Source organism: Magallana gigas, chromosome 5, assembly GCF_963853765.1.
Source record: "Magallana gigas chromosome 5, xbMagGiga1.1, whole genome shotgun sequence".
NCBI lineage: Eukaryota > Metazoa > Mollusca > Bivalvia > Ostreida > Ostreidae > Magallana > Magallana gigas.
Window position 1 is genome coordinate 55,666,273 of NC_088857.1, and position 25,858 is coordinate 55,692,130.

The 25,858-nt window shown below is 34.0% G+C and overlaps 1 protein-coding gene across 5 annotated transcripts; it reads right to left on the reverse strand.

Moving 5' to 3' along the window:
• On the reverse strand, positions 1-25,414 carry LOC105325008 (rho GTPase-activating protein 18). Of its 5 annotated transcripts, none has more exons than XM_066083700.1 (19): positions 25,258-25,414; positions 17,989-18,194; positions 14,519-14,584; positions 13,858-14,027; positions 13,249-13,420; positions 12,833-12,871; positions 11,436-11,587; positions 11,140-11,184; positions 10,755-10,917; positions 8,849-8,940; positions 8,099-8,176; positions 7,809-7,968; positions 7,337-7,419; positions 6,839-7,051; positions 4,858-4,932; positions 4,692-4,754; positions 3,960-4,096; positions 3,360-3,445; positions 1-2,777 (listed from the first exon to the last, which is right to left on the reverse strand). In XM_066083700.1, the coding sequence occupies exons 2-19, from the start codon at positions 18,101-18,103 to the stop codon at positions 2,683-2,685; spliced, it is 2,004 nt and encodes a 667-aa protein (XP_065939772.1). In that variant the 5' UTR covers positions 18,104-18,194; positions 25,258-25,414; the 3' UTR covers positions 1-2,682. The 5 variants fall into 5 exon arrangements, with proteins under 5 accessions (XP_065939772.1, XP_065939773.1, XP_065939774.1 ...); XM_066083701.1 differs by having other exon boundaries at positions 17,989-18,191; positions 25,258-25,405; XM_066083702.1 differs by lacking the exon at positions 25,258-25,414 and adding an exon at positions 20,982-21,505 and having other exon boundaries at positions 17,989-18,191.
• Positions 25,415-25,858: the final 444 nt, after the last annotated feature.

The window sequence follows — 25,858 nt, forward strand, 5'->3', positions numbered from 1 at the left end:
GCTCACCAGTTTTAAGCAGCTGCAATTCTTAAGATAAAGTAGGTTAGGTTAACACTATATTCAATATGTACCATAACTATAAAAATAGTTCATCAGTATCATATATTATAACAATACATACTTTTCTTTTAAAGCTAACAGTTCATGAGCAGATATAACATGTTCGATATTAAATGATTGTCTTAATTCATCAAATAATCTACTCAAATGTAATTCAGTCAACAACAATGCCTCACAATTACAGAATAAAAACAAATACTATGGTTTGTTTTTAAAAACTAAACGTTTGTTCCAGACAGTGAATCTGGCTTCTATTGAGCAGCGTAAATGTGGCTTTATTTGGTCAAGTTTCTATGTTGAATAACAAGTGTTCTCTGTGATATCTTTAAATGATGCAAAACATATTCTACATTTGCTGACATTTAAGTATGGTACAGAACAGGAATAAAGGTTTCTGGTATACAGTTAAATTAGCAAGAAATATTAAAACACTATAAGAAAAAAAACTCAGTTTTTTTTTTGTTAGAGTTACAAAATAACATTAATACAGCATAGAGACTTGAGCAAATCTAAATGGTAGCAGAAAGAAAATTATACTCATCTGTCCCTAGGTGTGGTTTACAATTAAATCCAGCACGTTTCTATTGGCACCCAATTACTTATGGCATAGTTGTATGGCAAAGATTGACAAGTGAAGCACTTCATTAATGACTAGATATTGTTTTCTCATTACAAATAGCCTCTCAAAAATCTAACTTGCTACTGTATTTTAATAAGGAGTAGGAAATCATAGACATGACCTGCACTGATTCCATACAAAACCCAATATTAGAAAAAATTATTCTAATTTTTTGTTTTAAATATTTGTTAAACTAATATGGTAATGAAAGTATCTAAACTTGGGAAATGACTTGCTAAATATTATAATATGTATATTTCTATATATAAGTTTTAATGTAGGCAAGAAATATTGATACAGTAAATAAGTACAATAACTATTGTTCCTGTAAAAATATTTGGTATTTTGACAGAAATGAATCTTAAGAGGATTGCATAGTTGTGGCCATTTTTTAGACTGTATAGATCTCCTTAGAAAGAAGATCTCTGAATGACGATGTAACAAATTTTAAAGTTGAAATCAATCTATGGAAATTTTCTTTACTAAATAAGAATTTATAGCTAAACAAATAATTTTAAAAATTCAAGATAGCTTTAGCTGTGATGGGTCATTTGTTGACAGTCTAGCATCCTAAATTAAGAACACATGTGACGTCCTTTGGTTTTAGATGATTTTCCTTGATAGATTATTTCTATTCGCATTTAAACCTGTTTATGCCAAAAAAATCAGGGTGCATTACCGGGCTATTTTTGGAGTTGGAATATTTAGAATTTTTCTTTTCATAACATGCAGAATGCAATTGAATGCATACTTAAAAGTCAAAGTATATATTTTCAATTGAAACTATATATCGAAATAGAAAAATATCATATAACATGAAAACATAATTTTGGAGTTTTGTAGTGGAAATCTTCAAATTACAGAGATAGGAAAAAAATGGAAGATGGGTCGAGTCTGACCTTAACACAACAAGGGTAGAGTTAAGAAAGTAACCTGGCAAGACATTAACACCAAATTAGATTGAGCTTAACCTATCATAGTACATGTAATTATAGTAAACATTTCACACCTTATTAGTATTATGCCTGGAGCACAGCATACATATAATACTTGTTTAATTAATGACAAAAATAAACATGATACAATGATAGAGTAAAGGAATGCCATTTCTAAAAACCCTCAGCAAAAGAACAAAATAAATGATAGGTAAAAATCACTTTCAGCAAGGATGGAAATAAGTTACCAAAATTCAGCAAATAATGCAGTTTGTCGCAAATCTATCTAATGAGCACAACAAGTCTTATATTGATATGACAAGGTATATATGTTTGGGTTTTAAAAAAAAGACTGAATAAGTCAATATGCTGGAAGTATCAAACAAAGTGATTTAAGCTTTAAAATGTTTGTGTCCTAACTTGTAATTTGTGTCATTTTTTTAAATTGAAAACCCTGATACATCTCCCTGCACATTTAAAACAAATTTACATTTTATGAAGGAAAGTAAAAATTGTGATCACATTTGAGCCACTTTACAATATTTAGTTTAATAGCACTGTATAAAAACAAAGCATTTGTCCATTGGACCACTTTCATTTTGAAATGAGAGATCATAGTTTATGGGACCTGCAGATTACCAGCGCAAAATTCTGTTCCAGCAAAGTCATCAGCACTCATACAAATATAAAATAAAATGGGAACCAGTAAATATATCACAACCATCTCTCATAGAAAACAGAACAGGAAAAATATCACCAAAGTGCGACAAAATATCGTTGAGAACAATTGTTTAGGATTTCATACATAGTATATACCAAGGCAGGTCTATAAGACCTATCTGTAAAAATCTTTAACACATTGTCACTTTAATGTGTAACCACTTCGACACAAAACCAAATAAAGGTGATTACAAATGTACCAATGATACACACGGTGTCAACTTCTCTAGGACTTGGTACCTGTAACGGCTGATTTGATTGCATACAGGATACCTTGACCTTTTCAGCGGCTGATTTAATTAGTTACAGGATATTTGTAACAATTTGATTGGATAAGGAGACAGAGCTCTAATCCACACTCTCTGACCGGATGACCCACTCAGCGTTAGGGTTCAACCGATACAGAGCCAACATGTTGGTTTGCGGGTCCAGACGTCTTTCTCCTGAAATGTTGTTAAAAATGTTGCCAGGCTGACAAAAAAACATCTTATTCACCTTCACATAAAGGCCTTTAATTCATTTAAGTCTAAAGCAATCAAATAAAACAATCAAAAGACAGAAATTTATGAAACTAATGACAAATAACAAGTCATTTTTTTTATTTGAAGAGCAGTGCTGATGAATATATCACATTTTATACAACTACTAATTTGATAAGAAAAGCAAAGATTTTTGGACTGTACATAATAACTAAAGCAACAGGGTTACTTTTTTATCAGAATCCAAGTTTATCACTAGCAATACAATACAAGATATTTATCTGCACTCCATTTTATGTTCTTAAAAAATTAGTTCCATATATGCTACATGTACCTTTAGTTTGACGAGATTCCTTTGACTTACAAGATTCCTTTGTCTTAGATGATTTCTTTGACGTAGAAGGTTCCTTTGACTAACCAATGTTTCCTTTATCTTACAAGATTCCTTTGACTTACATGATTCCTTTATCTTAAAAGATTCCTTTGACTTACACGATTCCTTTGACTTACAAGATTCCTTTGACTTACAAGATTCCTTTGACTTACCAATGTTTCCTCCCACTTCATACAACCGAGCATCCTTCTCTGCAAAGTTAGCTACACCCTGCACATTGTTGTCTTTCTTCTTGTTCCTGGAAAAATGATCAGTCTAACATTATAATACTTACAGTATTTAAAAAGGACATAGGTTTAAAATAGTTCAACTGAATGTGTAACATTTTAAAAGTCTACTAATTTTAGTGCTATGAACTTATGTTATAAAACCTATTGATGGTCAACCTACTTCTACATGTATCTAAAGTTAGATAGTATGTAATTATTTCTAAATGCAAATCACATACAATCATGCTTCATTAATATTCAATCATCAGGATAATGCTGATATCCTTTTTTTAAGCACTTGCACAGATACAAATATTTGAACTCCATTTGTTTATCTCATTTCTTCCAGAGAAAATCACCAGCATATTTTTGATAAGTACACAAAATTCAGTACTCTATTTACCCCTTTCCAACCCGTTCCTGCTGAATAAAAGATACTTAAGTGCTGACATGCAATCGCTTAAACATAACTCAAGAAATGACAACTAACTTGGTGTGATTCAAACTCCCCCGTACATCTCTGAACAAGTAGACAATACATACCTTCCGTTGGTGAAGTTAGTGTTGCGGAACTTGTCGACAACGTCCCCGGCAGTCGTGTTATCCGTCAGCTTCACCGCGGCACAGCTCTTGGTCAGACTCGGGGCCAGAACCCTGATCACTCCCTCCTCAAAGTCCCCCTACCGCCACAGAATATAGCAATAATGTTATATATTTACTCATATAAATAACAACAAGACAGAAAATAGCTGATCATGTGATAACAATACCCACAATGATGAGACATCAATACAACCAGAATAAACTTATTGAGGTATGATTACAGAAAAACATGCCTGCAGTAAATTGCTCCTATTTCTAATAACCACAATTCATTACATCCATTTAGTTTATCCAACAACTGTAAGACTTCAGGAAAGAGACTAACTTCATAGTAAGTGTAAATTATAGTTATGATATGTGTTCCGTACAACCATACTGTACATTGTACATAGTGAACGCCCTTTGTTATAAAATGAGTTTGCTACTACTGTAAATTCCTTATATTACGCGAGTAATTAATTCTGCGATCCCACTGTTTTGTATCAAATTGCGAAAATATAAAATCACGAATGCGGAACTTTTATCCTTATTTCTAATAGTTCTCAACTCTAACAAAATAATGGTGATATGCGGATATTAATTCCTCACGTTTAATTTATGGGAATCTACAGTATGTTTTACTGTTCTAGTTATATCCAACAGTGACTTCCCTGTGTATTCAACTCCACTCACCTCATTTATGACAGCCGGCTTCTTGTAGACATCTGCCTTGTCCTTCCGTAAAAACTTCATGATCTAGAAAAAGGTTGAAAAGATTTTTTCCAGTGTGACAATTGCCCTTGAGTGGTTGTAAAACATACCTGCAGTTTTGAATGTGTGCAACTTTTCTAATACTTACCGACTTTTCTCTGTTCTTTTTCTGCATTTCTAATTCATTCTGATGTCTCATTTGTTGTATTAAAACTGAGGGCACCTAAAATAAAAAAAACCTTAAAAAATCTTCTGAAAAAGTCATTTGTTTCATTCATTTAGTATACAGCAAATAATCTACATAACTTGATGACTTTGATATGAATTATTTCAACAATGTTTTACAGCTACATGTATATATTACCAACTGAACAGAGGAAGAATGCATTACTTTTAATCAAATAAAATGATTGAATGAAAAATCAGAAGAATTTTTCAAATGGTCAATTTTTTAAAATTGAAATTAAATTATATTTAATCTTTAGTTACTTATTTGGCCTCCTTCACGATGATATACATGCTCATAAATTTCAAAACTACTTTTGAAGAAAAATATTCTTGTACTATTCAAGCAAATATTTTATTAAAGTGTTTTTAATACAAGAGGCTAATTGGCCTTCACGGTCACCTGAGTAGCATATAACCCATACACAAACTTGTCGAGGAGTCTCATATATGCACTTAATTAGGTTTCATTCTGGAGTAAAAAATTATAAATTTGTAATGATAACCACCTCACTGTCTGAAATATTTAAAAAAGAACTATGAAACCTATAATTTTGGAGAACAACTTAAAGATCTGGTCTACAAAATCATGAATTCAGTTTTCCTTTCAGGTGTGTGGGAGTAAAGACAATTTTTAAAACATTATATGCATTAACAACTATAAATCCATTGTTGCCCTGTCCTAGAGGACTTCCTGGTAAACATAATTATGAAGTCAGTTTTTCACACAGATGTGTGAGAATTGAGAAGAAGATTTTAAAACATTATAATGCATTAACACTATATTGCCATATTGCCCCCCCCCCCCATGTCCTGAACCCCTGACCCAGGGGCCATGAATTCCTAATTTAGGTAGAGGAGTAAGTGGACATCATAACCATGTATTCAGTTTTTTGCCCACAAGAGTGGGAGTAGAGAAGAAGATTTTTTAAGATTTAATACATTTTTACTATATGGCCATATTGGCCCCATCCTAGAGCCTGAACCCCTGACACAGGGGCAATGAATTTCACAATTTTGGTAGAAGGCTTCATGGACATTTTAATCATGCATTTCGTTTTTAACAAATATGTATGGGAGTAGAGAAGAAGATTTTCTAAGATTTAATACATTTTTACTATATGGCCATATTGGCCCCACCCTAGAGCCAGAACCCCTGAACCAGAGGCCACAAATTTTAAAACTTTGGTAGAGGGCTTCATGGACATCATAACTATGAAACTAGTTTTTTCCTCGCATGTGTGGGAGTAGAAAGATGATTTTTCAAAAAGTGGCTTTTTTTTTTTTTTTTTTTTACATATTTTGCCCCACCTGTTGAGCCCCGTGGGTGGTAGATGCATGATTTTCACAATTTAGATTCCTCTTACCATAGAGATGCCTCACACCAATAATGGTAACAATTAGCCAAGTAGTTTTTAAGAAGAAGTTAAAAATGTAAAATTGTTAACGCACAACGGATGGCGATGGACGAAAACAGATAGCAATAGGTCACCTGAGTTTACTCAGGTGACCTAATAAAAAAAGAAATGGTTGACAACACTGTAATGTAAATGTAGCATTGGTTGACGACACTGTAATGTATATGTAGCATTGGTTGACACCACTGTAATGTAAATGTAGCATTGGTTGACGACACTGTAATGTAAATGTAGCATTGGTTGACGACACTGTAGTGTAAATGTAGCATTGGTTGACAACACTTTAATGTATATGTAGCATTGGTTGACGACACTGTAGTGTAAATGTAGCATTGGTTGATGACACTGTAATGTATATGAAGCGTTGGTTGACGACACTGTAATGTAAATGTAGCATTGGTTGACGACACTGTAATGTAAATGTAGCATTGGTTGACAACACTGTAATGTAAATGTAGCATTGGTTGACAACACTGTAAGCCTTACAGTCCAGAGGATGTCCTGATACTTGATGAGCATCATGACAATGTTAGAGGTCCCGGCGGCCATGCTGATCTCCATCTCACGGACTCCCTTCGTCTTGGAGCGACTTGAGGGCGATAGAAAGAGATTCGGGGCCATAATCATTGATACATTGGAGAGCCCCATCAGGTTGGTCCTCCTCTTCTGAGTTATCTTTAACAGTAACTCTAACAACATCTGAAAAAAAGCACAACAATTACAACTAGCTGTACAGACAACAAGGGTTCAATTCTACCATCTACATATTTAACTATACAGTTAATATTATAGTATCATAATACTGTATTTATATACTCTAATAAGTGTTTATATAAAATATATAAAAATATAAAAGTATAATATTATAGTCTCATCATTACAATCACTTTCATGTACATTGTTACAAAGGTCCAACTCCTATGTTGATAGATATAATTATACAAAACCGGCCATTTCGGCCCTCTATTCACCCTTTGAACCCACCTTTAAGGTGTTTCTATTTACAGGAGGAAGTAGGAGAATGAGGAGATTCAGGACCAGTAACTGCTGCTTTTTGTCCTGGATATCTACAATGTCAAACAGGAAAATCAGGATTAAAAAATAATAAAATTTAATATGTCCGTAACAAAATTAGCTAATAGCGATGATTCAAAGGTGGAAAAATAAACTAAAGCTGACCTAAATGAGCTTTCTACAAACTTAATTTACTTTCCCAACCCACCTTCCTTATACTAAAATTACTGTATATATCAAGTAATTATATACCAAGCAAGAATTATAACTGTAAAATCAAAACACAATACAAATAAATCTAAAACTGACTTTTGTTGAAATGATTCAAAGTGCTTTACAAAGTCATTAATAAAAATTCATGTCATTTCAAGTTTTATCATTCCATTAATTCTTTACATTTTCAAAACAGACAGTAGTAGATACTAGTAGAGGTACTACATACTTTCCACCTGAGCGAAGGCTTCAATGTACTCATGCGTGAGGAGCGGGTGAGGAAGTTCTCGTAAAAACTGCTTCAATAAGGCTGCTGCATCATGGGGAAGCACGTTCACCCAAGAAAACGTCCCTGAGTAAAATTTATCCTCTAAATCTTTACGTAGTTGCTGAAACATAAAATTCAAAGACCATGATTGTTCCTTATTTTACATCAACTCCACAACTTGTCTTGGTAAATATAGAGAGACTGTGACCCAAATTTCTTGGTAATTTTTGGTCCCCTGGAAAGACCTTTACCTTGATTCTGGAGGCTGATCCCGGTATCCGTAATATTCCTTCTTGTTCTAAACAATGATGTTCCATAAATTTTGCCATCTACAAAAATACAGCTTTGTTAAAAAGATATGAACGAGCACCTATTCTGTATATCATTTACATTTCTGAGGTAAAATAGCTGCATCCAAACTGTTCCATTTAAAACCTGATTTTAAAAATTAAATTGTGAAAATACCAAAGGAAAGAAAGATAGTAGTTAAAGGGACTTGGACACGATTTGAGATCAAAAATATTCTTTTTCTTTTTTATGTATAAAATGGTTGTTTACAAAAAATGTAATGTAGAGAATTACCAATTCTTAGACAAAATGATATGTGAAAAACAATTTAAATTAGTAATACTATTACATTTGTATCAACAAAAGAAAGATACATTTGGTTGAAACTGATATCACCAGTGAAATGACACCCATTTCACTTTTGATAACTTTTAGCATATACTTTAGCATTCTACATTGTAATACTTTATTCTTATCATATGTTTTCCCATGCTTAGCAACTCTTAATGGACATCTAAAGCATTCCTTATTATCTTTTTCTAAAGGTTATCTAAGCTGTTGTTTACTTCTTAATCCCCTAAAATATTATTATAAACTTCTATATTTATCAGTATAAACATTGAAAATGGAAAAATAAAATTTGAAAGTGTTAAGTCAAATCGTGTCCAAGTCCCTTTCAAGAACTTATTAAAAAATGAGTTACATGTACTTACATCTTCAAAAACCATGGGTACAGTTTGATTTGGTCGTATTTTCTGATCTTGCTCCATGAGTGTGTGTAATGGCACTCCAAAAATACCATGATCTGAAAAACAAAGAACGGTGCAGACATTTTTTTGTAACAGTACCTGATATCAGCTGAGTAAATGTCCAATAATTTAATGGTGGTTGTAACATGCTTTCTGATTGGCTAAAAAATTATTTCATATCGTATAAAGAATGTTGCCTACGTCATAGTAAGACTTTACATCAAAAACATATCAAAACGCCAGACGTTATGTTTGAATTTTGTACAATTTCACATCATTTTAAAGGTCAAATGACCGTTTTTATCTACAATGAAGAGTAAAAATAAATAAATTATAAGCAATCAATTCAATATTTATTTGTTTTATACGATAAAACAGTTTGAACAGTTTAGGCTTTTTTATAAACCGCTTCGCTTCGCGGTTTATAAAGCGTAAACTGCCCCAAACCATTTTATATTGTATAAAACAAATAAATATTGAATTCATTCCTTAATTACCGGTACAACATTGCATTAAACAATGTTATACACAGTCAGAAGACAGGAAATTCTTGACTTTACACATGTACATAAAGCACTTATTTGAAAGAGCCAACAATCATTATAATCCCATCAATTAGTTTTTTTTCTGCTACAGTAAGTTACTGCAGTGGTGACAAGTAAATTTAAAAGTGGGGGGGGGGGGGGGGGGAGGGGTAAGACATCAGCAAGCAAAAAAATCAAAGTATTTAAGTACTGAAAGTCGGGCTCTTTTGACGTGTCTTTATGCATATTGTGCACTAAAGACTGAAAATTTCTCTCTCCTCTCTCTCTCTCTCTCTCTCTCTCTCTCTCTCTCTCTCTCTCATGCTTTAAATGTCTGCAAAGCGTCAGAGAGCGACCAAATTTTGTAAGCGGCTATAAACAAATATATGTCTGTCTAGTAGAAAAAAGTTGCTGCTTTGAATTTTGCAACAAGCGTTATAAATTCAATCCCCATTTCTTCAATGCGCAGCAATGTAGTTCATGGAAATTCATGCGCATTTTATGTGTCCAAAATGCATAGTGTTGTTTTTAAAACACGTAATTAAAAAGAAAACTAAAAAAGATAGACAATTATCTCGAAATTAAAGAAAAAAAACAAAAAAAAAAACAACACTTTTGACAAAACGTGGCTCTTTGTGTAACTATTTGGTATAGCGAAAGCTTTTACATGTACTTTGATGCTGTTCTGTTTTTTGTTTACGTTTGAAGTTGTGCTATTTATAGTAACATTGGCGATTTGCCTCCCTACAGCCAGGACTCTGCTTTCAGCAGAGCCCGCCTAAAACGCAATTATGGTTATGTCTAAATTTGCTAAATTCATAAAGCAATCTGATTTTTATAAACCAATAAACTTGCCTCACTGAGCTTTAATTTGCCCCTGATAAGAGATAATCATTCATTAAACTATGTTCTTAAAAAAAGCAAACTTGCAATTTGTTGTTTAAATATGTTATATATAAATATATACATATATACGTACAAATATATACGTAAAAATATATATATACAAAAAATAATGATTAGTAATATAATGTTTTATTTTTGCCAGGCATATGATTGGTGGAGTGCTTACACACGGTCATGCTTTTCGGTTATAAACCTTACTAAAAATAGAAAATTTATAAAGCCCACTACGATAAAATTTTTATGACAAAATACTGATTTTAGCATGTGGGACATTATGATGTCACAATATAGCAAAATCAGCACCAATACATCATGATCAAAATACTTTACTGTTATAATCTTGAAAAGAACAAGTTTTTGATGCATTTTAATAAAACAATTGTAGCCTTTTGATATCAGTCAACAAGTAGTTTTATAGACCTGATGAAACTCTTGCCTACCCCTTCCTTTCTTTTTGCCCTTCCTTCGATGATAGATAATGTGATGTCTCTCAAATAGAGCTGTCAGTTCTATAAGGGCCAGGGATTTGATTTGGTTCATGTCCTCTAAACTCAAATCAGTTACCATAGTTACACCCAACCTGTCTGGTACTATATTGAAATTCTGAAAGTCAAACAGACACTTGTTACTGAGTGAAAAGACATGAGAGAGAGAGAGAGAGAGAGAGAGAGAGAGAGAGAGAGAGAGAGAGAGAGAGAGAGACCAGAGAGAGACCAGAGAGATCAATAGACAGACAGATGGACAAACAGATGGACAGAGACAGAGAGAGAGGCACACACACAGAGAAAAAAACAAAGAGAGAGAGAGGGAATTATAATATCTTACTGGTAGGTTATCTTCTTTCTCTAATCCAGCATTCTGCATAGAATTCTGTAAACAAGTCATTCACAATCACAATTATATTCACTTCCAAACCAACAATTTTAAATAAAACATGTTCACAATGTATGTAGACTACAACATGTATGTTAAGAAGGCATAGGGAAATAATGTTGAAATAAATTAGTATATGTAAAGGATTTCACAATTATACAAAAATAATATTCATATGCAATGCATATAATAATAAGTGTACAAATAACTAAAGATTTCACACATAATACTTTATAGGGACACATTACCTTTGGTGCAGTTTCTTCTATGTGCAGTTCAATATCCTCGTCTGATATACTGGGCATAGCTGTCATAACTGACCGTCTCCTGTCGTCTGGGGTGTCAGGCACCATGTGCTTGTTGAATGTCCCCTTCTGCTGGACACTCAGTGTCTCAATACCTGATAAAACAAGGCACAAATCCAGGGTTATCGGGCTTCTTGAAGATAGCCTTAATGTTTCATAGCTCTGCATACCAGTTCAGAAAAAGCTTGTGTCTATCACTCCAATTATGCAAAATTAAAGAAATAATTTAACAAAAGGTTTGTCTTTTGGAAAACAAAATCTTCAAATTGGACATCTTGGGGAGTTGAAATCTCCAGATTGAGGTGAAGTTCCTTAGAGACTCGTGAAAGAGGTCACAAATTTCTGATCACAAGTACATCATGTGCTGTGAATTATTAGAAATGAAGTGAAAATCTTAAGACTATGAAGATCTACTGTAATCAACAAGACAATGAGGTGATCAGCTAACATTTAAACTATGCAATCAAAACTATTTAACTAAATCTGGACCAGGATTTAGTAACATACAATGTGGCAACAGACCATGTGTTAACTGTTCACTCAAACTACTATGTATAGCACACCATGAGGTGACAGACCATGTGTTAACTATCCACTCACAGTTATCATGTATAGCACATAGTGAGAAGACAGACTATGTGTTAACTATCCACTCACAGCTATCATGTATAGCACATGGTGAGGTGACAGACCATGTGTTAACTATCCACTAACAGCTATCATGTATAGCACACCATGAGGTGGCAGACTATGTGTTAATTATCCACTCACATCTATCATGTATAGCACATGGTGAGGTGACAGACTATGTGATTAACTATCCACTCACAGCTATCATGTATAGCACATAGTGGGGTGACACACCATGTGTTAACTATCCACTCACAGTTATCATGTATAGCACATGGTGGGGTGACAGACCATGTGTTAACTATCCACTCACAACTACCATGTAATACCTATAACTTGACTTAGATCTAGCAACAAACAGTGAGGTGACAGACAATGTGCTTTACTATCCATTTATAACTGCATGTACTTACCTGTAACTTGACTAAGATATAGCCATAAACAGTTACTTATTACTACTCACCTGTAACTTGACTAAGATCTAGTTATAAACTGTAAGGTGACCATGTGATCAACTATCCACTCATAACTACTCAACTATAACTTGAGTAAGATTTAGCCATAAACAGTGAGGTGACAGACAAGTGGCGTGTTCAACAGAGCAAGCGCTTGTCAAAATTTGTGTTGCAGGTATAGGAAATTTTGGCGAGCACACCCTCTGTTGAACACACCTCAAGTGATCAACTATCCACTTGTGAAGTCCTACTCACCTAAAACTGCGCTGGGATCATAACACTCCTCATTCTCATCTACACAAGAACATGACAAGCATACAGAGATTGACCACAGAGCTCTCAAACTCCAGTTAATTGTTGTTCCGTTTACCAAGATACTGAACATTCAGGGGTATATTCAATTAAATGTGGATCAAATGTAGTTATTGATCATTCAGGGGTATATCTAATAAAATGTGGCTGAAATGTTTTCAAAGCATGTTAATTAACAACTTATCAATGAATTAACTTTTTCAAAGTTTAATCTCTCAAAACCAACCAACACCAAATTGAACAATCCAAGGTTGTGGCTAAAACTAGGTCTAAATAACAAATCTTTCATCCAAATGGATAACAATTTTATTTCATTGAAATACTATTAAGAGGAACTTATAATAACGAAAATCACTGACCCGATTCTTCTGGGTCCTTGAAGACCTCGTTCCTCCGCCCGGACATAGAGTACTCTCCCCTTCCCCTAGACAGGGATGGCAGGCGTTTATCCGTGTGTCGCCGAGGCACTGCCAAGAGGTTGATGTCGTCAATGCCATCTGACGTAGTTTGTGGGACCGGTGATCTAGGTGACTGAAGAATTACATGTAACAGCATAAAGTCAAACTCAAGTCTGGACAAATAACTCAGGCTATATTCAAGAATCAATTCTCTTTCCTTTTTCATTAAGTAGAATCAAGTGTATTGCTATTACATGTACCACAACACAAAATTCTTATATTTGGTCAAAATTAAGCAATATTTAAACCATCCTTAAGATGTAAAATGGTAGAATTTCCTTAACTGGCGCCATTTACCACTACATTTAGATTTATTGAATTTGTTAGTTGCTTTCTCTATTCAGTTGGTCCTGAATATATATGAATACATGAATATATAGCAGCCATTAACACATATTTTGCATGACATAAAGCAAATTTCAGGTTGTTTGCTTCAACATGTTTAAGTACAAACAACTTTTCAAAATTTCAATCAAATCACTTTTACCAAGAAGACACATTCATTGTTACCTGGTCATCTGAAGGCTGTGGGAAGATATCTCTGACGTCAACCTTGTGTTTTTGTTTGGACCGGATTGTGGCACTCAGACTGTTGACCCTGCGGCGAACCACCGCCGCCTGACTTGTGGTTAGTGTCGCTGTAAAACCCTGGATCTCCTCATCTGTCAACTCCCTCCCACCTTAAATCATATTGGTCTTTCATTTAAAGTAACCAAATGTCTTATCTAATAGTAGATTCATGTAAAAAAGGTTCCAGACTATTAAAGGGAAAGGGTACTTCTCTCTCCAACAAATGAAATTTTTAAGAATAATGAATATCATCATGATCATATTCTGCAAATACTGTGGAACCATTAGATTTCGTGGTGGCTCAATATTCGTGGAATTCGTGGGTACCTCTCATCCACGAATTAAGATCCCCACGAATTAATAATTAAATTAGAGCTATAAAGTCATATTCTTCTTGCATGTATACGAAAATACACGAAATTACGTCCCCACGAACCTGTAAAATTTAAGCAATCAACAAAAATTGGCCCCCACGAATTTTAATGATTCCACGGTATTATATGTAATTAATATAACCATTGCAGAAAGATATACAGTTAGTTGTTTGGGTAATACTCCGTGTTACTGTTCAGGTAACCTCTGTGTCTGGGTCGGTACATACCTGTGATGTAGTTCACAACAAAGTCGTATCCAGCATCCTTCAGCCATCTGATTTCTTCCTCTCCCTCTACAAAACACAGTCAGTATAACTGTCAGAAAGCATGTACTACATGTTTCAAAAAATGGTATATTCAGTATTCCCTAAGTATTTGAAAGTTTAAGGCAGTGAACAAGTTTGAAGGAAACAAGAAATATTACATGAATTACATGGCTGATGGTACACCTATTTTGCAAGGAAATTTAATTTACTGACATTGCATCTTCACACATATTCAACAGACATGTTGCAAAGTTTAGCGAGAAAAAACTAAACTGGTATGCGCGCATCATGGAATATGCCAACAGAGCAATTGCTATTCATAATGCCATGTTCACTAAATAATCGTTGTTTATTTCTTAAGGTCTGACGACACGTTCCTCGAGAATCTTTTTTGTATCTCCTCGTAATAGAGAGTTCCAATAAAAAATATTAATTTTATAATTATTTTAAAAATGATTAAAATTTAATGAGATGTGGCTATGTGTCTAGATGGCCGAGTGGTAAGAACCGTGGCCGCTCACTGCCAGAAGCGTATATGTTTTAGAGGTCGTGAGTTCAAATCCCCCGCTCCGGCCAAAATAGAGTTCCTATAATGTGAATTTTGCTGTGCTGTATATGTATTTATTTTTATATCAGCAATTCAAGTGTATTTCCAAGAAGATTATATAGGAAATTGCATACTCTAGTATTTTGCAGAAATGCCTGGTAAGGTACCCTAATTTTTTGCAAGAAAGCTTGTCAAAATAGTAGTAAATCATCAATAATAAATGCTGCTGCAAATCTGTATTTTTCTCACTTTCAACTATGTCTACTGAATATGGGCGGTGTATATACCCCCTCTGACTCGCACAATCATTCGTACCATGGAATGCATTATCGCACGTCCAATCACATTGGTGCACGTTCAATCGTCCGATCACCTAGTCTCTCGCGCGTTCCTATCTTATTATCTTTCAACAGTTGCTTTCATTGTACAAAAGTCGCAGTCAGATGCAAGATTTAACGCAAGATTCATTGCGTTTACATCGCACAACGCTTGCTTAGATCGTGCGAAATTCGTACGAATACTTTTTCTTATGCGATTATTTCGGCAACAATTAACGATTCATATCTAATTTTTTCAGTCGCACGAATATTTGGTCGCTTCTGCCTGGCGCCAGTTGTGAAAGGGGCTTAAGGTACCTCGATCACTACAACAAGACTTATATATTTTAAGACACTTTGTCACAAGGTGGCGATTTAAATGTTTTAATAAATTGTTTGTATCAATTATACCATCATAGGTCAGTTGGTATACATGTAGTTGACTTAATTTGGTTCACATGTACTTGATTACAGTTTGAAAATCATAATTTTTTTTATCCAAAAATAATTTAATTCTAGTTGTAACGCTCTTTCTGATTGGCTAAAAAATTATTTTATATCATATAAAGAATGTTGCCTACGTCATAGTAGGAATAACGTCAAAAACGTATCAATACGCCTGACATTACGTTTGAATTTTGTGCAAATTTTTGTACATATTTATTAGATTTATACGATACAAAATGGTTTGAAACAAACCATTTTATATCGTATAAATATTGAATTTATTACTTAATTGCACATTTTTCGTCTATTTGACCTGTATCCTTCTTATGCATTATGTTATCTTTCATAATCAGGTCATTTTTGGGGGAAGAATCTTGCAATGACCAGTTTATTTGATGAATATGAACCATAAGAAACGGTAAAGTCAAGGCCGGGAAATTGACCTTCCTTTTGACCTTGATTTCATCATTTCTTATTGTGCAAATGAAATAAATTAAAACCCTACCGTCGAACAGCAACAGATGAGGACAGACTGATTGGTTTGTCAGTGATGCATGTGCAGTTTGGAAATGGAATTTGACACTGACCAGGCAGTACATAAATTTAATATATTATAATAATAATAATAAAGTCAGATGGTAACAGTATCCATGGTAAATTGTAATTAACTTTTATTCTCTTATTAGACAGATACCAGGCATGAAATTACTTGAACAATACTGCAACTACAGTATCTAACATGTTAAGTCCCGATTTCAGTGGTCATGTTTGCCTCATATAAAAACTTTTGTTTTTAATTTTTCTGGGATGTATTTTCTTGATTCTTTATTGTTATGTACGTGTTTTGTTTATGTTGTTTTTTTAAATTTCTTTTAAATTCTTTTTTTCCTAAAAATACATGCAATTTTATGTTGACAAAAGATAAAACCACTATGATTTACAAAGCTGGCTTTGGCTCTGTCTTAATCCAAAGCAAATTTCTTGAATAAATATCACTACCGCCACAATCGAAAAATGTGCTCAAAAGTGTTAATGAATTATGAACATGTATGAGCCCTTTACTGTTATTTGTCAGTGCTTCCATTGGTCCATTTCATATTTTGTTATTACATGTGTACTTCCACTTAATCTAAACCTGATTTCTGTGTCAAACAGCCTATTCTGACAATCCTCGAACACTACATCATGATGAACCACTTAGACCCCCTTTAAGTATATTTTCAATATTTATTGTGTTCTGTGTATTTCATTGTGTATAACAGTTAGCACCTTGACAGACCCTGTTCACTCCAGGTAAATAACACCTGTCTTAATTAGACCCCGCCTACTTTTCAGTAACTGTACGGTCATGAAATGGGTCTTTAATAGATCATTCACGATTTCATGGAGGATGCAGAGATTTTTCCAATGCCATTGATTATGTTTTCAGTGTCTTTACTTTGAAAAATACAGGCATTTATACTTAAAGAAAATAATTCATGACTTCCCACTTCACACCTTTAGCGTAGATGTAAACAACATGAGGACTTTATATGGCCAACATTAGGATGGAAACATACCACGCTAATTAACTCGCTCAGCTGTACTTACTGGTAGCAGGTGCAAGGCTGTACAATTTCACAATCTTTCAGTACATGTATTTGCATTTATCAGTGACATTCCTCGTTTGAATAGTTCATAGATAGGACTAACATTTTTTACTAAAGCCCTTTTGATAAACTTTATCATCACAAGTTTAGATTTATCAGTTATAATCAGTACAGTGTTTGCTTGTATTTTAAATTTTTGCTTCAAAATGATGTTATAACAATTAAATAACTTACATGTACAATAAAAGTCCAAAGTTATAATTAAAAGGCTGTGGTTTTGTAATATAAAAAAATAAAAGTATTGTTTGTTAGGAATTCACCTCCCACCTCATTGAAATACCCCCCCCCCCCCCTGACAAAAATTTGATTAGCAAAAATTTAAGAACTTTGTTTTATGCGGAGATTTTATTTTTTTTACCAATTTTTAATTAGTTAAACTTCAAGTTTGAAAAATAAAAAAAACATTTCTTCCCTACCTCTTGGGTCTAGAAACCTTCAGGCAGCAAAATCAAACAATTTTTTTTTTCTTACCGTCGGGGGTTTTGGTGATCTCCTCCTCTTCATTTTCTCCGTCGGTACTGCTGGCGATGTCCTTGAACTCCTTCCAGTAGTCTTCGTAACTGTTGCTTCTCGGAGTCCTGCTCATGGTGGCAGACAAACATCATCAGAATTACATCTCATGGCTCAATTCAAACATCATTCACACACAGAATTCAGCTTCATGCAGATGTCATCTACTGAAAATGAAATATTTATGCAGTATTAATTATGGCGTAAATTTTGCAAAAATCTTATATGCATACCAACGTTAGGTGAGGGATACTGGAAAACTTAAAAAGAGCAATTGTAAATTAAGTGAGATCGACAAGATTTGAGCTTTAAAATTTTTTAATTGCATTTTTTTGTTTTTAATGTCTAGAAAGGTTTATCTAAGCCTTTTGAAATACAACTTTATTAAAATTTGAATGTCAGAACTCAAGATAAGGACCTGATACAAAATGTATAATTATTTGTTATGTAAACAAAGCTGACATTGGGATGCCATGCTTTTGTTTACAAATAATGAACTGTAACAAAACTACCATATCTCGAACAAAATGCCACGGGATCAACAAGACAAACTAGCTAACCATTGTGTTCTGTGTTCATTAATAGTTTTATAAAGATCTCCAGGGTGAAACTGTTAACAACATAACACCTGAACACATTTCAACAAAAACATTATAAGCTCATTTTTAGCTTTGTTTACCAAATAACGACTTCTGAACTCTCTTCCTTGCTTGTACATGTAACTACTGGTAATAATATTAACTGGTAATTAAATATATGCAAGGCATTAGAAATGCCCCATGTCAACCATTCTGTGCATTAAATAATGGTGAATAAAATGTGAAAATTTTGAACAACTATCCTGTCTACGTAACTTTGCAGAAAAAATCTGTTGCGTTCACAGGAGCAATGATTTTAAAATGTTTTTAAAAATAAATTTTACCTTGTTAGGTAACTCATTTTAATAAGAAATAATGTGCAGTAATTTCAAAAGAACTTTCCTCATTTTGTCAAAACACAAAAGAACAAATTGTTAGACATACTTATTTCTGGTAAGTTGGTAACCTACTTTTATGTGCAGTCAATTTATAATGCAAGTACCTGATGCAGAAATGGCTTGCTACATGTATGTATGTAATTAAGATTGCATGTATATGCATGTACAGTCCATTCTACTTTCCCACTTGAACGGTGAGCACACTCTGAGCGTACGGCGAGTGCACTCTGAGCAAACGGTAAGCACGCACTGAACGGAATTTGATGAACGCTAATGAATGGTGAATGATGAGCGAGCGCAGAGCGCAAATGGAGCGCAAAGTGAACGGTGAACAATATGTGAATGCTTTGTGAACGCAAGGTGAACGATTTATTCAGAACGTGTTGGGAGTTATCCTTACATTGTATTTCGTCAGTAACCAGGATAAAATACTGTAGATTCCTTTTTTTATGCGAGCACTTAATTCCTCGTTTCAATAGTTTTCCAACAAATCGCAAGAACATAAAATCGTGAATGTTGAAATTTTATCAGTTTCATGTAATTTACCTATGGTCGAAAATAAAAAGCGAGATTATAAAATTTGCGAGATGGGCTTGACTGTCGCGATTTTACGCGGATATTAATTTCTCGCTTTTAATTAGGAATTTACAGTATCAAATAAACTATATGTACAGTGCAGCTATTGTGAAAGTTGACAAACCTATCCAGACCAATATCTCGTATACTGCATCCTATCCTGCAAATAATCTCTATCCTGTCCTATCCTATACCATACCATTTATATTAACATTGTATAGAAATGAGAGTTTATTGAAAAGAAATTTTATTAAGACATTAATAATTTTATCAACGAATATTGAAGAGTATAATAATGAAAGTGTTTGACTAATTTTTGCATAAAACCGAAAATCTTTTGAAGGAAGTAACTTAATTATCTGTGCAACGAAAATATTAAATCGTACTCGGAGTGTACACAATTACATAAACAAAGGTAAGCAATTTTTGTTTTCAAATTTATAAGTTTACACCAGATAAAGAACTTTTATTTATTGTTTAAACAAACATTAACATCTTTTTTTTCCTTATCCTATAATAATTAAGTGAGTTTATTGGTAATCGGCTGATTTGTTCCGCTAGAAATGTAAATATAATTCGGCAAATTAAAATTACTTAGTAAAAACATTGCATTTATTGATAAATCATTTGGATTTTGATTTATTGATAATCTATAAACTCACACGCATTTATAGTTAGCTTTCATTTTTTAATTTGATCTGTTCAGTTTATTGTCGAGCATGGATACATTTGTGATCGGACATCGAAGGAATTATGTGAATCGTGAAACGCCTATTTCTTATTTATAATTTTGTCTATTTATATATGTGTTGAATCGTTCCTCAATTGCTCAAGAATGTGAACTTTAAATTCTACGGATTAAATTCTAATTTTAAAAAATGATGTTTCTGATGTAAAATATAAGTTTCTTTCTACCTTTTAGCATGTGATCTATCCTCATTTTCCTGTGACTAGCAAATGCCGATTCTTTCACTTTGGAGTTCCAAATGAAAATGAAGGAAAACAGACTGAACGAAAAGTGAATGCTGAGCGAACGGAGAGTGCAAGTGAAAGCACTGTGAGCGCAAGGTGGATGCACGAAAAAATGGGAAAGTAGAACGTTTCAGGGACTGTAACACCTTAAAACGTTTATAGGTAGAAGATAACAGTGAATGAAAAATATTTCAGAATTTAACATGTTTACATAAATTCATCACAGTGGAAATACAAAATACATACATGTATAATCATTATATATTTACAATATCTTTGTTGAATATACAACATTATGTATCCACAATCTTCAATAAAAATAAAATATATTTACATCAATACTACCTTAAATAATGCATTCTATTGAAATTTCTTTATAAATATTGTTTTTTTCATTAAATAGGCTCTCCAGAAAAATGAACAAACTTACACAATACATGATTTGTCTGTTGTGTAATGTTAAATCTCCAGCTACAGCATATATACAGTTGTGGTAACTAGTTATCCTGATCACTAAATAATTGTTCTACTGAAAATCCATACACAAAGTCTCTCTCTCTCTATATAGTGACCCCCACGTAGAGAACGATACTTATATATCTACACTGTAATTAGCGTCTAGCTTGTACAGAATCACAGGGTAGACACTAAGGCGATGACAGTGAGCCGGGGTCCTGGGATTTCTACTCATAGATGAATAATGTCATGGTCATAATCATGATTATGGAGGAAATCCTGCTCAAGTCAGACTGGCCCTCAGCTTACGATGTTTATAATAAAAGGATGTAAGTATACATATCTCACAACAAAGGATCCTACTACTACAAAATGGTAGCAGGAGTAAATGGGGGGGTCTCAGCTGTCTGCTCTTCTTCGTGTCAAGAGTCGATCACACGGTACCTTAGAAAGTACTTTCATTTTGTCCAAAGGTACACAATAGACATAGCGCTGTCAGTGGATGTTAGCAATGTCAATACCCCAGGGTAAACATCCCTAAATACGGCCTACAGTGTGTATCACGTGATCACTTCAATCTGTGTGTAGTCAGGAGGGAGGGGGACGCTTTTAAATTGATTCGTATTTACGGGGACAGCTAATCTACTAAATATAGTAACCTACAATAGGAAAATGACAACTCGATGCAACAGGTGTATTCAGAGAGAGAGTGAGAGAAAGAGACCCGCCTACCCCTTTAAAAGGAAAAAAGCCTAATAATACAAGCTGGAAGCGCCGGATCATGAACCTCTGGAAATGAACTCTCTTTGATATTAGTTTGAATTGATCAGAATATTGTTACACAACAGCAAAACAACAAACACCACATATAAATAACAGATTATATAATACATGTGTACTGCATTAAGTATTTTATATTTATTCTCAAAGAACTGTAACTTTATATGTTAGGTAAATAAGGTGCAATGCCTTACATTGAGAAGGATAACATGGTTGTATTGAAAATTCATTTTAAAATAATACCTAAATATAAATGGTAAGCCCCTCTCTACAGAGATCTACCTATGTGATCTATATACCTAAGTAACATTTAAATATAGCTTGTACAATCTACAAAGATCTAGAAACAAGGACGCAGAGCTAACAAATAATAATGTGGATTCCACTACTGGTATATGTTACAATGATTGGGGAAGGAATGACCTTTAACCCTGATTCATAATTTTTATACTTCCCTGAGTTAATCACCTGTGTCAGAAGCCGTACAGTGATAAGTAATTATTTTTACATAGTCATGTAGTGACCGGGTGCGGGATATGATACCTGGTTAGGAAATTTCATACCTGGCCACGCGATGTAACGAATATATATTATCGACTGCCTTTGTGTTAATGACAAAAAGATAATTAAACAATGAAAATCAAGTGTTCTATAACAAAGTTACAAGTTTCAATTTGGGTACAAAACCTGATGTCAAGAATAACATCATAATGCTCAAAGGGAGGTAATATTTTGTACTGACTGTGTATGGAATATACACGGTCTCCACATGTCTGACTGCTTTAAGTTAATGATTTCCTTACAATTAAGCAGGAGGGAAGATATACTATGTAACTAATAATACATATACTGTTGTACATTTACTTATAATCCTACATGTACTGGTATAGTTGTAGGCATGACACATGGCTACTTTATGCATGAAATGTATAAGACTCTGAGACAGCAGACCAGCCGCCTACTGGTTACAGTTTATCTAATGTATATAAAAACATATATAGGTGTCCAGGTAGCGTAGTGGACAATGCACTTGCTTTTCACCGCTGCGACCCGAGTTCGATCCCCGTGATCGACAGAGGTAGAATGTGATAGGGTATGGCGGTCGCCCGCTTGGACACGTGGGTTCTCACCGGGTACTCCGGCTTCTTCCCACACCAATGACCCCCTCGCGCGAACATCCGTGCCAACGAGAGATATTAATATAAGTTTTAGAACTTGTTTATCAATCGTTGTAAAATAAATAAAGTTCAGTTTTTTTTTTAATGTATAACACATGTATAATGCGTGGATCTTGAATTACTGTAGCAATATAAAGCTCAACTTAAACAGGACAGTAGATCCTCTGTCATCACATGCACTGTGTCTGTTTTTAACCACTAGCGGATAAAAAAAGCTGGTGATATTGATCAGTCAAGTGATGCACTTACATCATGCTGCGAGTTCTGTCTGATATAAAATGACATGTAACATGCACGGCTTAATATAGAAACAGTGGATTTTATCATAACTTTTGTATTTTAATATTTACTTTGGTCCTGGCATTCCTTTCTGAACTATTTCATTGACTCTAGTAATTTTACCTCTTTCATAATATGACTCCCTGCTCTGTTATATATCTCTCTCTCTCACTATTTGGCTGACAACAATAGAAATTACATATCATATTAACTGATCATAGCCTTGCCTTCAATACATCAAGCTGTGTATTAGACTGTAGTAATTACAGCTTCCAAATATCTCCAATACAAAATATCAGTATGCAGCTTGCATGGTAATCAGTAAAAATAATTCACCCTTGTTCTTCCTACCTTTAATTAAAATCTCTTTCATCTATGCCTTTCATCTATGGTTATTTTACATTGGAGAGTAGTACAATAGATATTGCTTGAATCTTTTTGAAACAGAAATTTGATGTGTACATACAAAATGTACAAATTTGTTAAAAAGTCAAAAAATCATTTCTCCTTTTCGAGAAAAAAAATCAATTAAAAATTAAAGCTTGTCATTTTACACTAAAGAGACTTTAGTAAATTATCAGCCCTATAGAAAAGCTAGATTAGCTAGATTACTTTCATTACCGTAATTACGATGAACAACATGTACCAAATATGAGAGCCAATCAAAACTAAAGTATGCTGTTTGTTTCAACTGAACCTAGTTTTTACCCCAAATGCCTCTTGATATCAGGACAAAGCTAATCACTTGCACCCAGGGAAGACATGGTCTGAGATAGTAAATGGATTTCTAATGAATCCGTTAGTTAATAAACTCTGCTGATGAATCACAAAGACATTGTTCTGTTGCCGTGATACACAGAGGGGAAGTTCCTAAGGGACACAGCATGAGGAGGGCCAGTAACCCCGTGTGTACCCGAGTGTAAACTCCAGCTCACGAACAGATCTGCAAGTCATGAAGGCTCAGATATGAAGAAGCATTACCGGGTATACAGAATAATTACCCCTACTGTCCTCCCCAGATACTGCGATGTGTTCTGAGCTTTCTCTGTAAGTAGTGGGGAAGGGGTCGACCAGGTGGTCATTATGTTCGCAGGATATACAAACTTAATTGTTCCAATGCAGTACCGCACTTTGATTAAATACACAGAAAAATAACTTACCAGTAATCGTATCATAAGTATGTGCCACTGGCATAGAGTGAAGATTATTTGACCTAATCTATCATAGTTAATATAATGGTAGTACATGTACATTGTATTATTTTACAGAGGTCAGATGTATCATCCTCACAATGTCAGGGGTCCTGAGTCCACTCACCCTCCAATGGGCACGAGTGGACTCAGGACCCCTGAAATTGTGAGGATGCAGGTGTATACTTTCACATATATCAACTATACTCAATGATAATTCACAAATCTAGTGTCACAGGTTAAAGCAAAATGTGGTAAAATTTAAAGTCTTTCATAGTCAGTTAAATGAATTCTCCAGATATAATTATATGTTGAACATGTCAATATCATATTCATAAAACAATTGTACAGAATGTCAATATCTGACCACAGGGGCTTGTGTAGAAAAAAAAACATCGTTAAAAAAGTGGGTACCTCGGAGGAAAATTTTTTCCTCCGAGGTACCCACTTTTATAACGATGTTTCTTTTTCTACACAAGCCCCTGTGATCTGACGGCCACTGAGTCTATATCTGTTTATGATCGATGATGACCGGATCCGATCAGTGATGTACAACTATCGATCAAAGGGTCTGATCAGTGCTTCGACAGTGACCGACACCTACACAGAATAACTACATGTAGATCTTTGTTTCCTTATCTTCTTTTGTCATTTAAAATATGATTTAATATCTCCTCCCGTGAGTTGACATACCTGTTGCTTTAGCCAGTTTACCTGTTCACACCGACGTTACGCTTGTCGGGCACCTGCTGAAACAACGTAGCGCTACACACAGTGACAGAGAGGCGCTGACACACCCCGCCACCAAAACAAATGGCCTTACCTGGCTGGGTCTTTATTAATCCGCTGACACACACAATAAGACAATTCACAATGCAATATTCAAAGAACTCCAAGAAACCCTGTTTATTTACACTTCCGTCCTATACATCCGGAACATGCGTACTGCAGACTCGTTACCTGTCAATACTATTGTTTACATTTTAGGGATTACATGGATTATAGATAAGATTTATGAATGTATACATTGTACGTTAACATGGCTTAATTGGTAATGTATTGAAATTAAAATGAAATTTTGACAATATATAATTGTTTGTTGTATTTTTTATTTTAACTTTCAAAAGAAAATAAATATATCTTCTTCTTTTTTATAATCGATTGGATCGCATCGCGAAACAGAGCAAAATTTTTGCGGTACGTATGAAATTAATGTTCTTTTACTTTTTGTTTTTTTTTAAATATTTACTGTAAACATGTCTGTATTATTCTGATCACATCTTACACATGAATTAATTTATTTCAAATATAAAATGATCATTGATATCCAGATTTGCGAAAAACTATATTTTTTTACCAAAAAAAAAAAAAAAAAATTAAATAATATTTAAGTACCCACACATTACAGATAAAAATTGGTTGAC

Excerpts from the sequence above, each read along its gene's own strand:
- LOC105325008 (XM_066083700.1), bottom strand. The coding sequence starts at position 18,103 with ATGAGCAGGACTCCGAGAAGCAACAGTTACGAAGACTACTGGAAGGAG. Across the intron at positions 10,918-11,139 it reads AGAAAGAAGATAACCTACCA|AATTTCAATATAGTACCAGA; the intron begins GTAAGATATTAT and ends TTTGACTTTCAG. Across the intron at positions 7,052-7,336 it reads TAAATAGAAACACCTTAAAG|ATGTTGTTAGAGTTACTGTT; the intron begins GTGGGTTCAAAG and ends GCTTTTTTTCAG.